The sequence below is a fragment of the Engraulis encrasicolus genome, chromosome 24 (assembly GCF_034702125.1).
Source record: "Engraulis encrasicolus isolate BLACKSEA-1 chromosome 24, IST_EnEncr_1.0, whole genome shotgun sequence".
NCBI lineage: Eukaryota > Metazoa > Chordata > Actinopteri > Clupeiformes > Engraulidae > Engraulis > Engraulis encrasicolus.
The window spans coordinates 10,043,423-10,067,176 of record NC_085880.1 but is presented as its reverse complement, the minus strand read 5'-3'; the positions used below and the strand labels follow the sequence as shown (position 1 = coordinate 10,067,176).

The following is a 23,754-nucleotide window of genomic DNA, read 5'->3' as shown; positions in this document are numbered from 1 at the left end:
GAAACAGAAAAAAGGAATAGAGGCAAAAGCAAAATCAATTATGGTGAGAGATAAGAGAAAACGTTGCGGCAGGAAATAAGACAGTAGTTAAAACAGATGCAAGACGATGGTTATTCAGATGATAAACAGGAGAGCAACAGATACTGTATGTCGAGCAGAGGAAAATAGAGAAAAAAATGCATTTCAATGCAAGTAATAGTTTGTTATATGTGATGAAAAATGCAGATCCTTCAGTGTTTGTGTTGGTTGTGTGTGTGTGTGTGTGTGTGTGTGTGTGTGTGTGTGTGTGTGTGTGTGTGTGTGTGTGTGTGTGTGTGTGTGTGTGTGTGTGTGTGTGTGTGTGTGTGTGTGTGTGTGTGTGTGTGCGCGTGTGCGCGTGTGTGTTCGCGCGCACTGTAGGGAGTGAGAAAGGCCAACTTGAGGTCCTCACATTGAGCGCATTTGGTTGAGCGTGTCTGTGTCTTTGGCAATCTTGTCTGCCAATATCTGTTCCACACCTGTAGCAACCTCCTCATAGGTGGACAAGCCTGTGGATACGGACGTACGTACACACACACACACACACACACACACACACACACACACACACACACACACACACACACACACACACACACACACACACACACACACACACACACACACACACACACACACACACACACACACACAAAATTTACTACATTCATGATCTTCTACTGCCCCCTACTGACAAAAAAAATTTGAATTATTCTGAATACATCGTATTGTTATCATTATATTATAAAATATTCCTGATCATATTTTTAATCACACAAAGGAAACATTAAATGAGGTTAGAGCTCTTCCTCTCAAACTTGTCTGTGATTGTGATGAATGCCAAAGCATACACTGTAATTTTTCAGTAATTAATCGTAAATGTTTCTATTTACCAAAGAGAATGAGACTTGGGCCCGGTGAGCACGTTTTGTTTATACATAAACCAAAACTCAAACAAGTAGGTTTTAAATGCCTCACCATACTGAAGATTTTAAAGCACTTGTTTGTTCTTTATTTTACTGGATCCATATGAAAGCACAATACATATTAGAAAAACAAAAAAAGATTAAATGAATCTGAATATAAAAATATCTAGCTACACTTAAGGCATTTATAAACAGACATGGGATAAAGGAGACATGTGGGGTGCGTACCCTCAGTGCCGGGCTTGACGTATGCATGCAGGTTGAGGGTCTGTGGGCTCTGCAGCAGAGTCAATGCTGCTGGCTCCAGCCCCAGCTCCTTGGCCCTCCGCGCCTTGGACAGCTTGCTGCCTTTCTTATAGGGGGAGTACTGGGAACAGACAACAGGTAGAACATGTTATTTTTCCAAACTTATGTCCTTTACTGCACATTCTGCCTATTTACAATGCAACATGATCTCCAAAAAATCTGTGCTCCTGGACACGGATGTTAAGGGCACAAAATCTATGTCCAGGAGCACGGATTTTGCCAAAATTCCGTGCTCCTGGACACGGAATTGTTTTCCGTGCTCCTGGACACAGAATTGTTTTCCGTGACTGACACAGACGCTGTGTTCCAATACTCGTACTGTCCGCCCTTTCCGCACTGTGTTTGGGTACGCAGGGTGTTCCATTTCTAATCGCGACGGTAAAGTGTACTGTAAATTACCCGGATAACGCCCCCAAAACGGCCATTTTTCGAAGTGTGGAGTTACTGTACACTTTTCGCACTCAACGGCCGCCATGTTTGTGACGTAGTTGAGTGTCAGATCTGTCAAAAGGTTGAATCTCCGTGATAACAGCATAGTTTTGATTCCAAAGACAATCGCCATGTGTATTAGAGGCAGGGGTAACTTTAAAAAGTGTTAGCATAACGAACAGTGCCTTCCGTGTTGAATTGCATATTGGCGGTTGGTAAACTCGGATGACACGCGACCAACCGTCATTTCCGTTAAGTGTATCAGACAGAACGGGAATCGGAATGTACTCGCCTCGTGAATTGCGGAGGGTGGAAAGGGTACTTCACTGCACTCAAACAAGGTACACAGTACAGAGGGTGAATAATGGAACACAGCAAGAGAAGTGCTCTCTCTATAGGCTACTCCCACAGCTCTATGTTTCCACAGTATTGTGTTTTCTCAGGATTTTTCTAATTTCAAATATTTTTTCTCAAAAAATGTTCTTCCTACTGACAGGTTAGAGTTAGGGATTATTTTGGTCTGGGCACAGCTACTTTTCTTTCATTCATTATATGAATTTGATAGCCTTGCAACCAACTGGAAAAGGTATTTCTCAAAAATATGTCTTTAATGACAGGTTAAGGTTAGGGAATGTTTTGGTCAGGGCACAACTTAAATTGCTATAGCATTATTTTGTTTAGGATTAGCATTTGGTATGTATTTTCTAATGATAGAGTTACACAGTGCTGTGGTAATAGCCTATAGAAAGCACTTCCGTGTGCCCATCACGGAAAACAATTCTGTGTCCAGGAGCACGGAATTTTGGCAAAATCCGTGCTCCTGGACACGGATTTCGTGTCCTTAACATCCGTGTCCAGGAGCACAGAATTTTTGGAGATCAGGCTGTACAATGAGTATCTTCCATCACCATCAACTAAAAAGTATTCAATTTCAAGTAAGAGACATCTTTAGCTAAAAAATATACTGTACTTTTGGCAGACCAGTAAATATCAGTTTCTCATAGAGGGAGTACAGGGAATAGACACGTGTAAAGCGTCAAGATCGAAGAGTCAGGGTTCCCATTCCAAATCAGACTAAAAAATGTTCATGACTTTTCCATTACTTCCCCGAACCAAATAAAAACCCCAAAGTTTCCATGACCTCCCGTAAAAGGACATACATATCCATAGTGCACAACAGAGATGTGTTGTCAGAAGACTATAACACACCCCATAAAAGCCATGACACTTAGTGAAGCTAATATTCATATACACTTACCACGTGGTCTAGCTCATCAGGTGTTCTGCAGTTCTTCAAAGAACCCTCCAACTCGGACGTCAGAACACCATCTTTCTTCAGTGTCTGGATCACAGACTGGCACTTCTTTGCCAGGCCGCTAAAACACAGACACAGACATAGACACAGACACACACACTTTACAGTGTAAATTCTATAAATGAACGGTCTCTGTCGCCATCTTGTGGTGGATATAAATAACTGCAAGTGAGCTGAGAGAAGCTTTTTCAAACTTTACCATAATATAGCTGCGTTACTCCCAAATAACAGAAGTGTCCTATCTTTCACATCTCCAACACTCTCTACACATTGCATGATCATTAGTCAAAAAATAATAATGATTACTACTTTATATTAAATTATTATTAATTAATATTCATAACATTGTAATAATTCCCACACCGAGATGGGTCAACCAGGGTCTTCCAGGGATTTCCTGCTGTTTCTTATCCAAGAATTGCACAAACACACTTTCAAGCTATAATAATGCTTCATGTGGCAAATGTAAACACGTAGACAGACACACAGAAGCACAAACAAACACACACACACACACACACACACAACACAAACAAACACACACACACACACACACACACACACACATTGTCTCTCGCTCTCACCATAGCTCCTCCAGCGCCAGCTGCACTTCTCGGAGTGTGTCGGCGTCCATGTAGTTGATCATCTCCTTACGGTAGCGCACCAGGAACGGGATGGTGTTCTCCTCACGCAGCAGCCGAGCTATGTTACCACATACCCACTGCTCCACACCTGTCCTCTGAGCTAGCACCTGATGTCACACAGACAGACAGACAGACACGCGCACACACGTTACTGCTCTACCCTACTTAACTCAGATTGATGGCAAAACAGAAGATTTGACCAATTTACTGGATTTTCTTATTTGTATTTGACTTTTTTTATCTGGATCACTTTTTAATATCTTTTTGTCTTTTTCTTTTTGTTTTTCGATTTATTGACTCAGAGGGCCTACACAAGAGTTCCAATAAGCCTGGACTACTAGTTTTGGAACAAACAGCAAATAAAGAACTTTTTTGAACTTTTGAACTTAAATCCTCCATTTAATAATTCAAGACAGGCCTGTCTGTGGCTCCTCCTGACGGCCAATTTGTCTCTTCCAATCCATGCTCATCTCCCATGTAACTCCCCTGAAAGATCACCTATTTAGAGGGTGCCTTTCCAGTAGTGCGACAGTATGCAGTGCAACGTTTCATGCCGTTAGGACGTAAAATATACTAATTAAACAAATTTCCATTGTCTTGTGTCACTTTGCCATTCTGGGCATAGCGACTCCTATACAGACATGTACAGTAAAAAAAAACACACAACACGGGCAGATATGGGCTCTGCACTAGTTATAAAAAGGACAGCTAACAACAACAACAACAAAAACGGAAAGATATCTGAAAGATATAACCGCTTTATCACAATACTGAGTCTGTACAAATAGCAAAACTGCAAATAAAGTACAATTCTTTCTTTGGATGTGTTCTTTGGTGTGTTCTTTGATGTGTTCATCATGTGCTAACAGACATAAAGTTAATATAAAATAGGAAATGTGCATACGTAGCTTGCAAGCATGTCACCAGTCTGACATTACACATGCATTATCATGTGGGACTATCAGAAAAATCCTGGTTAATTAGGGGGAGAAAAAACACATGTAGGCTATGATGATTATACCTGAATGGGGTCCCAGTTCATGTGCTGGCCCTCCCCAAAAATGTCCACCGATCTGGGCTGCCTGACTGGCCGGCCCTGGGAGTCAGTGGAGGTCCTCTGCTTCTTGGCAGCTGGCTCCTCGAAAGTGAAGTCATCCTCAGGCTCCTCCTTCTTCATCAGGCCCGATGAGGAGGTGATGTTACTCCCACTAGGTAGGCAGCTATTGGGCATTGGAAAGGACAGTCTCTGTGGACAAGACAAACACAGAATACCATTTTACTGGTGGTACTATTACAAATACAGCATGCCTTCACCAAGCTTTGCAATAACTATGTGTGACGGAGGTAATCTTGCACCTGTTCGTCCCCCTCGGGGCGCGAACGTGCGACCTCGTCAACTACATCAGTTCGGAAATGGGAGGCACAGTACGATACCACTGGACTAAAGGACCAGTCCCCTAGCTCAACGGCATCGACACTGTATGAGGCTTTGGGAGGGAGGTTTACCAACGTTCCACACCAACTCTGCTAGTTAGCTTCCGTTACGTATGTAATAACAGTCAAGCAGGGGGCAAGTGAAGTCAGTATGAGAGAAAAAGGGACAGTATTCAGCCCACTTTATGTTACCAATGTTGGCAAGGTAATAAATATATAATTAACTTACAAGGTAATAAATGTTGTTATAAGGCTATCTTTTTTAGCCATATCACTTCTTTGACACTTTCCGTTTGCATCTTTCCAGCCTTTCTGATTGTTTTCATTGAACCGGCAACTGTGCAAACAAGGTCTCCAAGTATTGAAAGATAGAGCTTATATAGACCTATTCTTATCATGTATTATTTCATAATATTTAATGCATAATTCATTATTTAATTAAAAGGTCTGTGACCCACCTCTTCTTTGACCCTAAAAGGGTCCAGTAGCCCATCTCTTTCAGAACTGGCTCCAACTCCATCCTCGGCTGCACCTGGCACCTGTGTCTCTGGTTCTGCAGCTGAAGCGACTGCTGGGGGTTCCTTTGCCTTTCCTTTGGGGACCCTGGGAGCTCTGGGCTTCCTCTCTGCTTTTGGTTTGGGCTCCCTCTTTGGTTTAGGTTCCTTTTTAGGTTTGGGTTCTTTAGGGGGTTTGGGTTCTTTTGGGGGTTTGGGTACCTTGGGCTTTGCCGGTTTCCTGGCCACTGATTTTTTCTTTGACACATTTGGCTCTGGGTTCCATGAATCGTCAGCTGTGTCGTCACTACCGTCTTCTGCATCCCCTTGCCTGAAATCAGATGAGCCGAGAGAAGAGAATCATTCAACAACACTCAACACAGCAGCAATTTCGAGAGTTGTGCAGTTTACCAGTCGCACCGCACGCAGCACACAGCCAACAAATAAACACACTCACGGGTTTTCCTCTTCATCATCTGATGGCACCTCTGTGTACACCTTTGTCGTTTTCGCCCTTCGCATCATCTTCACGAGCCGTAGAAGCCTGCCACGAGATTTCATAGCACATTCATTCAGTAGATATCGCATTGATGACTGAACAAACGCTTCTTATGGCAAAAAGAATCACAATAGCAGCTGCTGTATCACAGGCTAACCTTTGGCAGTGCTGCTGTCAAAAACTGGAAAGTGACTCGTAATGAGCAAGTTGCTAGGTCTATGCGCTGTCGGTGTCGGTGTAGATGTAACACCTAATTTCACCAGATGCATTTTATGTTTACAACTAGAATTAGTCACACGTCCTTTCGTAGTTCGGTAGGGAACACGACTAGCTGCTACCAATTCGTTTAAATTTAGCGCCCTGCCTGCCAACTCACTTACAATGTGAGATGGCTAGTTAGCAACCTTCCCTTTCGTGGTGTACGCCAACTGTCTTGCTTGTAAAGCATCCGGTAACTATCAATGTCAACATGACTGAAATGAACATAGACTTACGATGTATTTCCAGGAGTTTTCAATTGTTTATTGAAACATAAGATGCACCACACACTCTCGCAACATCAGGAGCTCTCGCAGTTCTCTTTCACTTGCAGCTGCAAAACACAGCAAGTAAACTTCAGCAGGGTCAGACCGGGCGTGTCATAATAAAAGTCTCACTGTGTAGTTCTAAACCAGGGATGGCCAACATTTTTCATCATTGCCACCATTGGGAGGGAAAGTGGAAAACAGCGATCCTAGCGGTTACGTTCCAAACACCAGGGTGATCCTATTGAAACTCCCATAGACAAGTTTTAAAAAAAATCCCACAAAGATATGACTTGGAACTATAACACCAGACACATTTTTCAGCGTACACAATAGCATGAACTACTACCTGTGAAAATCTCAAGTCATTTTTTGCCCTTTTAAGAAAAATAGAAATTGTGCCAATCTGGTCGGAAACGGACTACAGCTCCCAGCATGCTGTGCTTCGCGCCTCGTTGACAACACAGAGAAACAAATGAACGCGAACGAACGCAAGTTCTTCGCATATCTTCACATTCTTGTAATCCTATGAGTTCCACATTGTCTTCTTATTACACATATATACACGCGATCATTTTGGTATGGTTTTAAATTCTCTAGTAGATATGATGGCTTCTGTGGTGACGAGTAACCTCTCTGGCTCATGTTTGGCTATGCTAATTTGGCTATGCTAATTACATGGAGTAAACAAGCCACACATGCCAGTCAGTGTAGTTCTGTATTAGCTTTTTAAAGAATATTAAAATCAGCTCAGATCAGTGAAAAACCGAACATTTTACCACCTGGTTCGATAAAACGGGCCAACATGCCCATAATATGACTGCCACTACTTCTACTTCGTCGTCAGGGCCGAGATGTAATTTTTCAAAGAAAAAAAACATTCATTTGTTGCAGGTGGTTGGAACGTTGCCAGCAGGGGGCGATGAGATTACTTTCCCTCCCTATAGAGCTCGAAAGTGACGTCACTTCCCCCGATTTCATGGGACCTCAACGGCGTTTTTAGCCGAAAATCGTAGCATGTAATCCAATGGCGGTATTAAAATGATATTTCGATCCCCTTCGAGTTGTGCCACGAGCTCCATATATGTCATCGTAGGTCTCATCTCCAAGGGAGACGAAACTGCATACAGGGAAGAGGTGCAGCGTCTATCGGTCTGGTGCAAGGAGAACAACCTGTTCCTAAACATCTCAAAAACAAAGGAGTTGATAGTGGACTACAGGAGGACAAAGGCTAACATTCAACCGCTGGTCATCGATGGGGCCTGTGTGGAGAGGGTCTCTGATCCTGGGCGTGCATCTGAGGGACGACCTTACTTGGAACACCAACACCACTGCCACCATCAAGAAGGCACAACAGAGACTGTACTTCCTTAGGGTCTTACGGGCTAACCATCTACCCCAAAGTCTACTGGTGGCCTTCTACCGGAGCTCCATAGAGAGCATCCTAACATACTGTTTATGTGTGTGGTATTCCAGCTGCACAGCAGCGGACAGAAGAGCTCTTCAGAGAGTGGTCAGCACAGCTCAGAAGATCACCAGCTGTCCCCTGCCCTCTTTAGAGGAGTTGTTCTCCTGTCGCTGTCTAAAGAAAGCCAAGCAAATCATCAGAGACCCCTACCATACTGGACATAAACTGTTTGAGCTGCTGCCATCAGGCAGGCGTTACAGGGCTCTGGGTACAAAAACAAACAGGCTAAAAGACAGTTTTTATCCAAAAGCAATCTACACACTTAATTTTGCACAGCTGACTTTTTAAAATCTTATTTATTTTTATATAGTATATATATAGGTTCTTTGTTGATTTTTAAGCACCGTGAGCATCCGCACTTTACCAATTTCGTTGTACCTGTACAATGACAATAAAGTTTCATTCATTCATTCATTCATATGTTGTTTCTGATATTTTTGCTTAATTTTTCGTACGAACCCCCAAACTTTTTAGAAAGTTGTGTTTCTTCACATTTTTCATGCCGACGGCCTCGGAACAAAACATTGATACTTCTGCATGAATAATCTTTATCTAGCCTCTTAAACAGCATATTTGTAGCCCAGCGCATATCATGACTGAGATCAGAAGATATTTACTCTCTACCATGTTGTTAGATGGTCAGCTTAGGTCCCGTGAAACGCGGAACTAAGGGGCGGGACTTTCGAGCTCTATCAGAGGGCCACATGACCACATACGTTCACTCATACATACTCATAGTCATACTATAATAATGAGGTAAGAGAAGCTACAAAATGATTTATTAAAAATTGTACATTTATAGGCCTACCTTAATGTTTATCAAACCATTGCATATTAAAAATGTCCTTGATAAACAACCAAAACTAGGCCTAAATGTTTAGCTTTAAAGAAATATAGTCACTCCCATTAACTTCAATGCTGGCTCAAAATCAAATTATGTTAATCTATGGACCACACCAAGTGAGGAGGCGGGCCACATGTGGCCCCCAGACCTCCAGTTGCCCATTCCTGTTCTAAACAATGTTAGTAACTAATAGTACAGTACATTACTTTACATTGAATTGCATTTTGCAGATGCCTTTTAACCAATGCGACTTACAGTCGAGGACATAATCATAGCCGACATCACATAATAGAAACAACTTTTCATGCTGAATAGAACCATAGAGTCGAGTAGGCCTAACTATAGGCCTAATTTTAATTTGGTAGATAATTCCTTTAGTGATTTGAAGACATCATAGGCAGGGCGTCTCAAATATTCTCTGTGGGAGAAAATTGCAATTTTTAATTCATTTTTTAAAATTCATTTTCAAATTTTTAATTCATTTTAGACCTTAAGTAATGCACTACGACTCAGTCATTGCCATTCTGGTAACAGCAAAAAAACCGCTGTGTTTAAACAGGTTAAAGGGTTGGTTCACATGCAATGCCCAATGCCAAGAAACTGCCAATTAAGTCATAATGTCCAGGCAATGCATTTTTTTACAACTAGTGATTCGTTTTGGGCGGTCAACTTGGATTTTCCCTTAAAAATTACCTTAATGACCCGGGTTTGATTCCGGTCCGGGTCATTTGCCAATCCTTCCCCATCTCTCTCTCCCATTTGCTTCCTGTCACCAGCTGTCCTGTCAAAAAAGCCTTCAAAATGTTTATTATTATTATTATTATTATTATTATTACCTTAAAGGGACACTGTGTGAGATTTTTAGATGTTTATTTCCACAATTCATGTCACCCATTCACTAATGTTACCTTTTTCATGAATACTTAGCACCACCATCAAATTCTAAGTGTTCATTATGACTGGAAAAATTGCACTTTTCATACATGAAAAGGGGATCTTCTCAATGGTCCGCCATTTTGAATTTCTAGAAATAGCCATTTTTAGCTGCAAAAATGACTGTACATTGGTCATACTAGAAAATATAAGTTTATTACTTAGTAAACTTTCATGAAAAGATCAAATTTGGCAATAGGTAGCCCAGTTTCAATGAGCAGTATAGTTGCAGTACCTTTTTTGACCATTTCCTGCACAGTGTACCTTTAATAAACTCAAAACAGATTTTTTTTCTGAAATTATGATATTCACTCTAAAGATCCTCTATGACTACCAATTGTGGTGCTTCTATCCACAGCATATTGAATGATTATTCTTCTAGAAACTACCTAAGAAATTGTGAACACTATGGATACAATATGACAAGCCTATGCAATTGAATCCCAAAATGACACGCAGAGACACACATGCACAGACTGGTATCTATGCTTAGAACTGGCATACTGAAAACAAGTTGGTCTATTTAGCACTTAATTTATTTTCAAAAAATATTTGTAAAACAAAACTACAATTGGCCAGAAAGCCTATGCAAAATAATCGTGAAGACGTGTCCGTGGAGCAGTGTTCATGTTTCCTTATTACCGTAGTTGAGATACACAAGAACACTGAGACTAAAATATCCTCTTGGGAACCGGCCAAAGAAATTAATTGGCACCCCATGAATTGCCATGGATGGAAACTAATTGGTAAAGCTGACTGCAAATGAGAAGCTGTTTAACACATTGTGACATTTCCTGCAAGACTGCAGGTCCTCTGAATAATGTGTTCAACACCAACAACTTTGTCTTTGTCAAAATGAAAGACATAGCCTTTGCCATAAAGTCATTGCGGGGAAAAAACACAGTAGAAGAATACAATAGAATACAATAGAATAAAATAGAATACAAAATCCCTTTATTATCATTATACATAGCACCAGGGAAGCCGACAGAGAGAGACAAAGGGGACAGTTGTCTCAGGCCCAGGGACAGAGGGGGCCCAAATTCGTTTATCATCACATTGTATGCATTAGGTGGGGGCGCCCTTTCAGATGACTTTGTCCTGGGCCTAGCTGTCAGCGGCCTTGCATTGCACAATTCAGTCCAAAGCCTCCCTTTCTAGTACACACAGCAGCAGAAGATAAAAGTACCAACGTACCAATAGGACTACAAGTGCAAGGAGTCTAAGTGATTCCAAGTAATGGTATACTGAATGTCATTCAGTCTTATCACCTCTATCGTCACAGCTGTGAACATAATCTGGACTAGATTTGGACCGAAAAAGGGCCCGGGCACATAAATTGTGCTCCAGTCTCAAACGATGCTGAAACAGCAGCCTCGGACTCCTGAGGACAGTCGGCCCCCTGGGAAATGCCCTTTATGCCAGAGCACCAGTCCGGGCCTGAACATAGCCACAGCTGTGTAGCCTGCTGTGGGGGCTTCATTCACTTCTCGCAGTTACTCAGTACAACATTCCCGAATCCCGAGCATAACAATAAACACTTGCACCGTCTCACTCAAACCAAACTTATTCCTGAGCAAAAATATGGAATCTATGTATTCCAGTGGAATCAAAGGTGACACAGGTGACCAAAGGTGAGGTGTCAATACAAGTCTTCAGGTTACACAAATGAGCTATGGGTTTACGTAATACATAACAGACTGATTCACATCCTATTTTGTAGAGGATAGGGATGAATGTTTTACAAAAGTGAAACATTTGTAAAAACTTCATGCATATGTATGCATGGCATCTTTGACAACCTTTGGAATGCTTTGATGTGCTTATAGGTAATGTTGTGAACGCACTATGTGAAAATTGGGACAATGTAAGAGCAATAGAGAGAGAGAGAGAGAGAGAGAGAGAGAGAGAGAGAGAGAGAGAGAGAGAGAGAGAGAGAAAGAGAGAGAGAGAGAGAGAGAGAGAGAGAGAGAAGGAGAGGGGGGAGGGCAAGAGACTGGAATGCCTTGGACAATCCGGTGGAAACCCAGTGAGAGGTGAGCGTGAGAGTGACAGCAGTGTGCTGAGGGATAATGAGCGTAGAGATCTAGGGGGCGAGAGAACTGGCGTCACAACACATTAGTCCTGCTTACAGTAGCCTAAAAAGCTGCAGAGGACCTTATTCATAGATCACATTTGTTGAGAGATGAAGTTTGAGGACCTTCTTCAAGAGATTGATGGCTTTGGAAAGTTCCAGAAGATGATCCTCTGCCTCAGCTTCCTGGGACGCTTCACCTTGCCATGTCACTTCCTGATTAACAACTTCATCGCGGGCATCCCGTCCCATCACTGTGACATCAGCTCGCTGGGTGGTGATGGAGACTTTGGTGACTGGGACCTTCTGAAGAACTTGTCCATGGAACAGAGGCTAACTGTCAGCATCCCAAAACAGGCGGACGGGAGCTTCTCCTCCTGTCTCATGTACACGGAGCCACAGTTGCATCTTCTGCAGCTGCAAATGCCCAGTAACTCCTCCAATATCACCACCACCCAGCTACCTACTGTGCCATGCCAGAATGGATGGGTATATGACAACAGCACGTTCACCAGCACACTAGCATCTGAGGTAAAGGCATTGATCTCTCAAAGGGAAATGTACAACACTGCAAGTTATTGAATTTTAGCTTTTTTTCACTTTTAGCTTAAAAAGTCTTAAATTCAGGGGAAAAACTAACTTTTGAACTACATTTTAGAGTTTTACATTGCATAACATTACATTTAGCAGACACTTTTATCCAACGCCATTTACAAGTGCAGAGTGTGGGGTGTGGGAGTGTGGGGTGAATACAGAGTGCATCAAGTAAAGCAGAGGGAAACAAAGTGCAGCAATAAACAAACTGTGGAGAACCTACGGAGGACAAGTAAGTGCACAGGATAGGGCTACGGGTGAATGGAGTTAGGGGTTTTTTTGTATTGCATAATCAACACCATATCATTTAAACGTGCAACATTTTCACTCAAAGAGCTTAGTTGTGGGCAACTGAAGTTCTTCTGTAGATGGCAAAATTTGCTTAGGGTATTTTCACACCACCCTATTAAGAGAACCAAATTCAGTCTTCTTGAAGTGGACCAAAAAGTGAACCGACAGCAAAAGGACTCAGTTCTGTTTTTGCTTTGTGAGTGTATTACAAAGGAACTGGTAATACCCTGTGCATTACTAAAGGTCCTGTTTTATGTCATAGCAGTGTAGTACTAGTTGAACTGCAGTGTTCCACTGGTGGAACGGCCTGCATTATGGGGCTACGTGATTACACTTTGTCACAAGTGTAACTTGTCAGGACTAATAAGCTAACCATATTGAGACTACATCAACAAATGTCTCAGTAAATTCACTTCCGAGGGGTCTGGGTACACTTTGGAGCATTTACATATGCACAGAAAATGCTGAGTCACAGAGTTCGCTTAAATGGCTGAAAGGGACCAGGTGTGCACCCTTAAACTCTGGATGGATCAGTCTTGACCTTTCACTCTATTTATTTATTTACTCTATTTATTATATACTTGTTTACTTTAATATTACTCTTTGTGTGTAACCCTTTCTCATACCACTTGATTACATGACACTTTTGACACTAGTGGTGTAATCAAAGGATGACAAAATCTTGAAGGTCTTCAACATGTTCAAAGTCTAAGTTGCTTCATTATTATCAAACTATGTCTGCAATAGAAGACATTAGACATTAGAAGGCTATACTGCCACAAATTGCAGCAACTATATATTTGCCAAAATTGAGTTTAGACTGCAAATAGCCATCATAACACCTCCTGTATCTTGTGACAAAGCCATGTGGTCCAACTGAGTCCCATTTTAGAGATAACTAGTAGGCCTATGTCAAATATGTTGTTTTAGTAACTACCATATCCAACCTACCAATACCTTGAAAGCCTTTCCTCGGTTTCAATGTCGGCGTAGTTACTGCACTTTGCCTTTGTAGGGCAATATAGGTGTCTCAAAATATTTGTTTGTTGAATGTCGTGAACACTTGTAGCCTCAGGATGTTATGGATGCTTTATGTTACAGTAGGTATTGTTTAGGATTGTTTGGTATGCAGGAATGTAGTGACTTTTCTTGGTGTTGCTCTTGCAGTGGGATTTGGTGTGTGAGAGGAAAGGGATGAACAAAGGCACTGCTACCATATTCTTCATTGGAGTCATGTTTGGAGCGGTGTTCTTTGGCAGCATGAGTGACAGGTGAGCTCCCTCATTTATACTGTAGTGACTTTCCTCCAGCACTTTATAGTGAAAGCAGCCACATACTGTGGACAACAAACACCGTGGCTCCATCCTAAAGACATGCATTTTGATTTTCATATAGGCTATTAGCCAGGCCACACCCTCCTAGTGACGCAACACCTTCTGCGTCGCTTCTAGGCAGGCCAAGAGTAATGCAACTATCGTTTCTGATCTCCCGAAGAATTGGGAACTCTACCCATTTCTTCTGACATCAGTCAACCAGTTGCAAACCTATAGGGAGGTGGGATAACCATGCCGTTTGGGAAACGTTAATTGTTGTGCTCTTGGTCAGACCAAGTCTTGAAGTCGATGATAATCAGGCTAATTAAATAGGCTATGTAATTTTTTAAGTTGTGTCTCATAGTAAGGAAATAAATCGCACTCAGTTTTTCTTCTTTTCTTGTTGTTTTCTTTTTATTTTAGCATTGCAGGGACTGACATGACATGATTAAGTTGTGTCTCAAAAATGTATAAACTAAACCAAATATTGTTTGGTTTCAAATTACATCTCATGTACATACATGACGAAGCACAATACTTTCCCCATCATTAGTCACTAACTAAATGTTTTTTTTCTGAAGGGAACATTGCCGTCACACTGTAAAACATTTCAAGTCATTTAAACCTGTCCACCAACTGTCATAAATAGAGATGTTACAGTAACTCAACGTGAGGTTGATCTTTGTTTCTACCCAGAAATGAAATTGAGCATGACAAATTTAATCATGCCCAATGACAAATTTGACCTTGGTGACCTCCAATTTGACCAAGTGCTTCAGAAATGGCCTCTCATGGAAAAGTGCTGTAATTAAACCTGTGACCCCCCTGGCTATGGTCTGAACTCATTAAAGCAACTTACTCACGCTTTACCTTCCAACTTCAGGCAAGCATAGTAGTTTTGATCTTTGGTCGGACTACGGGTTGGTTGCAGAATTGTCTCAAAGATGTTTTGCTCCTCCAAACTAGTGGATATAGCCTATAGAGGGCGGCAGTGCCATGCCTTTCTTTTTGCATGCCATGCCATTCTTTTAATAAAGAATGGAAATCATAATGTAATGATTTTATTTTATATACATGTAGTAGATAATTATATACTTAATATACTGTAATAATTGAATACTGTGAAAAATAGTTGATGTTGCCTCAACTTTTAGATGACAAAAGACCAACAAAGGTCGGCGTCTGCGCCTGCACTTAACACCCGTGTATTGCTTGGTGCATGCACTCCCAAAAAAAGCTACTGGAGACATTGAGAATGGACTAGCTCCGAAACGTTTGTTTCTCCAGTTAACCTCAGACTTCTGTTGTTTAATTTCGACTTCAATACACTTTTTCACATAAGCCTTGTGTGCGCCTCCTTTTCCCATTATCTTGAGCCTCAACTTTTACCCCATGACTCATGTCTCTCTCTCTCTCTCTCTCTCTCTCTCTCTCTCTCTCTCTCTCTCTCTCTCTCTCTCTCTCTCTCTCTCTCACAGGTATGGTCGCCGAATAATGCTGCTGGTGTCGTATGTGTCAGGGATGGCATTTGCTTTGGGCAGTATCTTCTCCACCTCCTACGTCATGTTTGCTGTACTGAGATTCTTCACCGGCTTCAGCATCACTGGAATTGTCATTGTCACCTCTGTGCTCAGTAAGATACTTCTGTGTGTGTGTGTGTGTGTGTGTGTGTGTGTGTGTGTGTGTGTGTGTGTGTGTGTGTGTGTGTGTGTGTGTCTGTGTGTGTGTGTGTGTGTGTGTGTGTGTGTGTGTGTGTGTGTGTGTGTGTGTGTGTGTGTGCAGGGCTGTTTCAAGATAAGGGTCCCTAACAAAGTTACATTTAGAATGTTCTAAACTGTGACAGAGAAGGCACGATTACTAAGTGGTGTCATTGTGACGGATTTAATTGTGGTCGGAGGATGTATGAAGGCCATCTCATTGCATCTCAATTAAAATTTCAGGATGTGCACAACATCTGATAGTAACAGAATAGTAAACATGACATACTATAAGCAAAGTGTTTTGATGAATTACAGCATTAATGATTAATATAAGTGTCAAATAGGAATTTAAAAATATATTAAAGGTACACTGTGCAGGAAATGGTCAAAAAAGGTATTGCAACTATGCTGCTCATTGAAACTGGGCTGCCTATTGCCAAATTTGATCTTTTCATGAAAGTTTACTAAGTAATATAAACTAATATTTTCTAGTGTGGCCCAAGAACATTCATTTTTGGCTATTACTAGAAATTCAAAATGGCGGACCATGGAGAAGATCCCTCTTTTCATGTATGAAAAGTGCAATTTTCCCTGTCATATTGAATACTTAGAATTTGATGGTGGTGGTAAGTATTAATGAAAAAGGTAACATCAGTGAGTGGGTAGCATGAATTCTGGAAATAAACTACTAAAAATAATCACAGTGTACCTTTAAAGCCAGCATATTCACGTTAAACTCAAAATCCTGAGAATATCGTTGAAAGCAAATTACTGATTTGGACATGTCGATATTATATTGTCAAGAATAAAGTTGAAATTAATTCAAATTAGTTTGCAGAGACAGAGAGACCATGTCAATACTTGGCTAGGTAGGTTTCGTCCCCTATTGTAAAGAATGTGTGTTCAGCAGATGTGGACATCCCCAGCAAGTTAAAGTTCTGCCATTAATTCTGCACTTACACTTACGGTTGTCCCATTTTTTTTCTTGTCCCTTTCCTCTCTCTTCTGGCGCCCTGAGAGGTAATTTGGCTTCATCATTAAACCTTTCGATTGGCGCTCAAACGGCTGCCACTGAAGGGGGCTCCACCAAGGATTTTTTTTAACATAGCTTTCTTCCACTTCTGAGTCATAACAGTCTGTAGATGTTTCTTGTTGCCATTTATGGTATTGTATTGGAATACATAATCAGTCTTGTAGGGCCCACCTTTAAGATGAAGGCCCTAAGCAATTGCCTAGATTGCCTAACTAGTTGCAATGGGCCTGTGCGTGTGCATGTGTATCCTCTTTGTACTTGCTCATCAAAACTAACGTGTTATGCATGAGATTCTTCTGCAAAGTATCCTATCAATATGCTCCTAACATAGCCCTAACCCACGCCCAACCTTAACCGTAGCGGTAATGCTTTAGCATGTTGTACTAGCTTGGTGAGACAACAAGGGTTGGACAAAGTGGTATAACACCATAATTTCTCTCTGCAGTAGTTGAATGGGTGGACATCAAGAGCAGGAAGTTAGTGGGAGTGATTGACAGCCTGTCGTGGACGTTTGGGTTCATGTCGCTGTCCTTTCTGGCGTTCTTCATCAGAGACTGGAGGTGGCTGACAGTGGCAGTCACATCCCCTGTGGCCTTGGCCATAATATCCTGGAGGTAACAAGGTCCAGTTCATTCATAATTCTTCTTACCATTTTTAATTAACTATTGTAGGCCTACATGAAATCTGCATTGATGGGCAAGCTGGATTCAGAAGCTTCCTGTGCACTCCATATTCCAAATGTACGACCTAATTTTACTTGTCAAAATAGTTCAAATGGTCAGGTAAAACCAGATCATTTGGAATAAGAGGTGCACTCAATGCACTGGATTGTGATCTTCGCAATCCAAGTTGCCCATCATTGTAAATTTGAGCTAAGGTGTTGTTGACTGTGCAAAGCAGGGATATGTTCTTCTGTCACTTACCATTAGGGTTTGTGTAAGCTTATAAACAAAACATAATTCATTTCACACACTCTTCATGTATGTTTAAGAAGAAATGATGGTCACATTTTGTCTGCATAATTGAATGCTGACACTTTTGAAAGTTATCTTCTCCTGTGATCTAAACAGGTGGGTACCAGAGTCTGCTAGGTGGCTCATAGCCAATGGGAGGCTGGATGAAGCACATCACTACTTAAAGAAGTGCATCAAGATGAACGGCAAACAGGAAAAGGCCTCATCCATCAAACCAGAGGTCGGTAAAGTTTTGATGTGTCTCTAAGTGCCTACAATATCTCTGCACTTCACTACACAGAGTTCTGTTCCGTCTACTCAAAAGTCTCACTTACATGTTTTTAATCATCAATGTGCTGTGTGCATAAATGAATTAATGAAATAATTAAGGAATTAATTAATTGATTAATTAATTAATTGACTTATTGACCAATTGATTGATTTATGTGTAAATGTGTTGATGCATGCCTATGCTTATGTGTTCCATATGTGTGTAGAATCTGTCTAACATAGTGATGTCAGACCGTGGAGGCAGGAAGTATTCCTACCTGGATCTGCTGAGAACTCCTAAAATGAGGAAACTGGCTCTGTTTACCGGTCTCACCTGGTACAGTATAGAACACAAGACTACTTTTCATGCATTATATTTGCATTACATTGCATTAGCCTAAATTATAATTGAGTCTCAGTTATTTAGGTACAGGGTATTGTTTCCAGTCCCTGGAGTAATGTGGTATTAGGATTAGGTGCCAAGTTCAAGGGCACCTCAGCCATGTGATGTGGAATCTCAACGAACTTGCAACCTTTCAATTCCAATTTTATATCTTCTATCATCATGTGCAAATCCGGTAGCACACAATGCCTATTATTATGCATTTCTGTTAAAAGAGAGCTTCAACAGGTGATCCCCTGAAAAACATTCATATTTTGTATTAACCTTGACCAGTGTTGCCAAATTAGCGACTTTGTCGCTATATTTAGCGATTTTTTGCCATCCCTGGCGACTTTTTGAGTAAGTCATTGTTTTTCAACTAATTGCAACTCTGCATCGGCGTCAGAAACGTTTCCCAAGGGTAAGCAGGGTGGCAGATAAGCTCTGATCTCCAAAAAGTAGCTAGCACTGCCCATTTGTATTATGAACAAAGGCTGGCATGATTTTGCCGTGCATGACGCTGTGACGTCATATGTATCATGGTAGCATGTCATTTTTCCGACGCCTCTTTGGTCCGACGCGTCAATATTCCGAAAATTTCCCCTTGATCCTACAGCCCACTAACTCGAAATAATTAAATTAAACCCTTTGCTCCGACAGCTCAATGTTCCGACCAATGGCTGTTTGGGGTTGGCTATCATCCCAGGTCGTATGTCCTGCTTTTCCCGGTGCCAAGTAGACTTCAGCTGCATGCGCTGCGACGAGCACATAGATGCCGTCTGAGTTCGTCTAGCTGTGCCCTTACCAAAACCACCCCTAAACATAACCTGTCATTAATGCAATGTTGCCAAGTTGCCAAATTGTGCCCTACCCAAAACCATTCCTAACCCAAACCTGTCTATTGCAATGTTTCTGAGTTTTAAATTTGTGCCTTGACCAAAACTTTCCCTAAACCTAACCTGTCACAGACAGTATGACCACTGCGCAGGCTGTCAGACTCCTCAGAGATGACGGTGATCTAAAAGCAGCTTTTGGTCGGAACATTGGACTGTCGGGACAAAGGGTTTCATTTTATTGGTAAAAAGTTATCTGAGACTAAGTGCTGTAGGATCAATGGGAAATGTTCGGAACATTGACACATAGGACCAATGGGGCGTCGGAAAAATGAGCAGACCCCATGTATCATCATGACGTCATCTAGTGATTTTTCAGCGAGCCAATAGCGACTTCGGCTTATTTTTTTTGCAACTCTGACCTTGACTTGAGGGAGTATTTCTAATATACATGGACGGGTCGGCTCTATGTTCCCACGGCCCATTGGTCCCACAGCCCAATGCTCCCACAGCTTACTCATACTGCTCAATTTCCACACATTTTTAATAAATTATTAGAGATGTCCGATAATATCGGCCCACAGATATTATCGGCCCGATAATAGCATGAAATGTAATATCGGTCAATATCGGTATTGGATTTTTGACCTATCAAAACCGATATAATAATGCTTGAATTACTGTACACTTCTCTCCTTAAATATTTTTCTATTTTGCACAGACGATGTTAATATTTGGAAAGCTTTGTTGCATTCGAGAATGCATCTAGTGGGGCTGTTTGTTCCACAACAGCAGATTTGTAATGTTACCTAAAATTTGTTATGAGGAAAAATAACCCACATATATCGACATCGGTATCGGCCCATATCGGAATCGAAAATTGAGAGTAGGACAATATCGGCATATCGTATATCAGCGAAAAAGCCAATATCGGACATCTCTATAAATTATTAAAATATAGGCCCTATTTTCCACAACTCTATGTTTCCACATTTCCGTGCAAACAAAGAGAACATGCCTTTCTCCCCGCCATTGACCATAGGGCCTAAATTTAAATAAATTCTTAGAAATGTTGGCACATGGAGTAGCAGGAATTTGTTGTGGGACCAATGGGCTGTGGGACCAATGGGCCTAAAAAATAATATCTTAGTGATGTGGGACCAATGGGCTGTGGGACCAATGGGCCGTGGGAACATAGACACACTCCCATACATGGATTGCGCAGTGTTCTACCTTCAGGGCCTGTAGGGCTGATGACATATCATGCATTTCACTTTCATTATCAGTGCCAGTTTTCTGCCATATGTCATTTGAGTTTACTCTCTTTCAGGTATGGAGTTGCTTCCACCTTTTATGGCATCAGTTTTAACATCGCAGGCTTCGGCGTCAGCATCTACCTCACACAGTTCATATATGCCGGTGTTGAGCTTCCCACAAAGTTGTCCGTATACTACCTGATCGATAAGATTGGGCGCCGCAAGACAGAGTGTGGGTCTCTCTTCCTGGCTGGCCTGAGTCTTGCCATGGTGGCAGCTATCCCAAAAGGTACAGTAAAGAAGTTCACAGCAAAGAACGTAAAGGGGAAGCAAACGCAGGCCTGTGTCATACAATAAATATGTAATGCAACCAGATGCCATTTCTGCCGCCAATGGAGGATTTACATCCTGTAAATGACCCTGTATTCATCTTTTCCTAGCTTGAAATCCTTATTCTCATTTATGTTCTTTGGTTCACAGTCCACGGGTCTCGGGTGCTGCCAGATTGCGCTGTTTCAAGAGGCAGTTTAGTTGAACTGTATTGTTGCTAATATCCTGTGTAGACTGTTGTGAAACAACTAGGCACTGTCCCAGGACAGGACAACCAACTGTTGTCCAAGGACAAATGGTTGCTGTCCCCAGACAGTGTCCTGGCAGGTGTCTTGGGACAGCAACCAAAACTCTGTCCCGGGACATATAGTACTAGTTATTGTCCTGGGACACCCAGTTGCTGTTCCAGGACAACCAGCTATTGTCCTGGGACAACAAGACATTCCCAGGACAGCAACATCTACGCTATCCTGGGACACTGTCCCGGTTGCTATCCCAGGACACCAGTACACTAGTGCCTCTTTTCCACTGCTGGTTTTCTGGTATTACTACAGCTTGACACAACACAACTCGGCCGCCACTTTTTGCTTCACAATTGAGCTATAGATACTACAATGTTGATTTCTGCCTTCAATTTTCATATCATAGTAATACAGTGTCAAACTAAAGAGCATTCCAAGAGAGTTGATCTGGTGGCTATTTATTCACCTGTGAGGACGAGCTGACGTGGATTCTGGGTAGTAGGCAGCGAAAGACCTGCTCAGCTGTGGAACCATCATTATGATGACAATGAGTTTTATTTTTAAATGAATCTCATATCTTAACACAAACTCTCTCTTGCTCTCTCTCTCTCTCTCTACCTCAGACCATAAGGTGGTCAGGACAGTGATATCAGTTCTCGGTAAAGGGTTTTCAGCAACTTCCTTTGCCACGCTGGTTCTGTACAGCTCTGAGCTCTACCCTACTGTGGTCAGGTAATGTGTTGTCCACGTACAGTCTTCTTCATGCAGTTTTGATTACAATTGTGCGTTTGTGTTTGTGTGCATGTGTACACACATTCTATATTCCTATCTATGACAGGTATTAAACAATAATAATTACATATCACACTAGGTTAGTTCATTGCACATCATTAAAATACCAATTCCATTATAACAATTTCTCCTTGCGCTGTGTTGAGTGGGAGGGCATGTTGTCTTGACCCTCCCCGTCCCCTGTACTCTATATCCGCTGCAGGCAGAACGGCATGGGCTGGAACTCCTTCTGGGGTCGTGTGGGTGTGGCATTAGCACCCCAAATCCTGCTGCTGGACGACGTTGGGCATGGTCTGCCTCAGGTCCTCCTGTGCCTCATCGCCGTGGCAACCAGCCTGGTAGCCAGTCGGCTGCCGGAGACGCGCGACCGCTGCCTGCCAGAGACCATTGAGGACGTGGAGGGGACAAGGTAGTGTGCTGTATTTACTTCAATTGCATGTAAAGGTGGCCAGAAGATTAACTGCAGTCAAGTCCATGAAGACTTGAGATAGAAATATCCAAACTGTCAGCTCAAACCGGACTGATGTAAGAAAGGTGTGTGTGGGGGGGGTTAAAAATAAAAGCTTTTTGCAGGCCCCAAATTGGGCAGATGTGAATTAGAGAAACGTTTAAGGGGGAGAGCAACATAACCTCTCAGAACTCACATGCAGAGGGTAATTACTGAAGGAGAGTGTCGCATCATCCCAACTCTTCAATCTCTGACTACCTTTGACCAGACAGCAATGTTTGATGTCTAAGGAGTCAAAACGTGACACGCCCCCTTGTGGCAACAAAACTTGGTTAGGGTTAGAGAAAGGTTTAGGTGACCCTGTCAACATGCAACGTTGCAGGTATGCCCTCAACGTCAAAAATTGCCGTCGGGTCAACTGTAGTCAGAAATTGACTAGTTGGGATGAGACTGTGTTTGGAGAGTGCTAGAGTGAGCTCTAGAGCTCTAGCGTGGACAAAGAGGACTGAAACCCCAATAAAGCCTAATGGGACCAGAAAGACCAGCCGTTTCTTTTTATAATATGAACAAACACAGAACTGAGTTATTTTTCTGTCGGTTCACTTTTTGGTCCACTTAAAGAGGACTGAGTTAGGTTAATTGAAAGGGGATTATAAAATCTAAGTTTCATTTTCTTGCATTGTTTCCTTCAGTTAATGAAACCTAACAAAGGAATTGTGTTATATTAATATTGAGTTGTCATTGCATTGTAGAGCACTACATGTGGAATCACCCGAGGAAACAGAGAAGCTGGGAGATGGAAAGAGCTGATCAGGGTGACAACGTCATGCAACGGGTGATATTGTCAGCAAAGTCTAATAAAGTTTTGTTAAATTGTCAACATAATTTTGGTAACATCATTTGGTATACATTGTGATGCACTTTTTATTTCCTTTGCCAATGAGCCTTCCTGATGCCAAATGTTGTTTTGTACTACATCACATCCCAGTGGTGAATTTATCAGACACAAAATACAAATACTCCCATACTTAGGGTTGGCTAGTCAAAGATGAATCAATGCTATGCTAAATGTTAACGCACAAGATGGTATAAATTGATAATATTATTATTAGGCTACATTATTATAACACAAAATGAATTCATTCTGCCATCTAAGTTCCTCTTATATTTTACTTTTACTCAACACACAAATGATCATTTACAGCTTCTGTGCCGTTACTACTATAGGCCTATATCTCCATGCCTCAGGACAGAGGCAACTTACTTATATTTATTATTTAAATGGTGTGTGTGTGCGCACGCGCACGTGTGTGTCTCTCTGTGTGTGTGTGTGTGTGTGTGTGTGTGTGTGTGTGTGTGTGTATGTGTGAGTTTGTAAGTCTGCACAGGTATCTGCGACAGTATGGCAT

General features: G+C 41.8%; 2 protein-coding genes across 2 annotated transcripts in view; one reads left to right on the top strand and one right to left on the bottom strand.

Annotated features, from left to right (window-relative positions):
• The window catches only part of srbd1 (S1 RNA binding domain 1), a 128,129-nt gene extending 121,481 nt beyond the window's left edge, over positions 1-6,648 (bottom strand). Inside the window, exons 1-8 of the mRNA XM_063191808.1 lie at positions 6,560-6,648; positions 6,024-6,110; positions 5,531-5,897; positions 4,660-4,884; positions 3,579-3,745; positions 2,938-3,055; positions 1,173-1,311; positions 431-527 (exon numbers count right to left, since the gene is read on the bottom strand). Of these exons, the coding sequence (XP_063047878.1) occupies positions 431-527; positions 1,173-1,311; positions 2,938-3,055; positions 3,579-3,745; positions 4,660-4,884; positions 5,531-5,897; positions 6,024-6,091 (1,181 nt within the window). The 5' untranslated portion in view covers positions 6,092-6,110; positions 6,560-6,648. The remainder of the gene's footprint in view (positions 1-430; positions 528-1,172; positions 1,312-2,937; positions 3,056-3,578; positions 3,746-4,659; positions 4,885-5,530; positions 5,898-6,023; positions 6,111-6,559) is intronic.
• A 5,360-nt stretch (positions 6,649-12,008) lies between these two features.
• LOC134441860 (solute carrier family 22 member 7-like) lies at positions 12,009-23,186 on the top strand. The gene is made up of 10 exons (XM_063192278.1): positions 12,009-12,439; positions 13,961-14,064; positions 15,585-15,739; positions 17,285-17,453; positions 17,910-18,033; positions 18,290-18,399; positions 20,608-20,822; positions 21,729-21,837; positions 22,100-22,306; positions 23,098-23,186. Exons 1-10 carry the CDS (start codon positions 12,020-12,022, stop codon positions 23,153-23,155), a joined length of 1,671 nt encoding a protein of 556 aa, XP_063048348.1. The 5' UTR covers positions 12,009-12,019; the 3' UTR covers positions 23,156-23,186.
• Positions 23,187-23,754: the final 568 nt, after the last annotated feature.

Coding starts and splice junctions, on each gene's coding strand:
- LOC134441860 (XM_063192278.1), top strand. CDS start 12,020: ATGAAGTTTGAGGACCTTCTTCAAGAGATTGATGGCTTTGGAAAGTTC. Junction 15,740..17,284: donor CATTGTCACCTCTGTGCTCA/GTAAGATACTTC, acceptor TTCTCTCTGCAG/TAGTTGAATGGGTGGACATC. Junction 20,823..21,728: donor GGTGGCAGCTATCCCAAAAG/GTACAGTAAAGA, acceptor TCTCTACCTCAG/ACCATAAGGTGGTCAGGACA.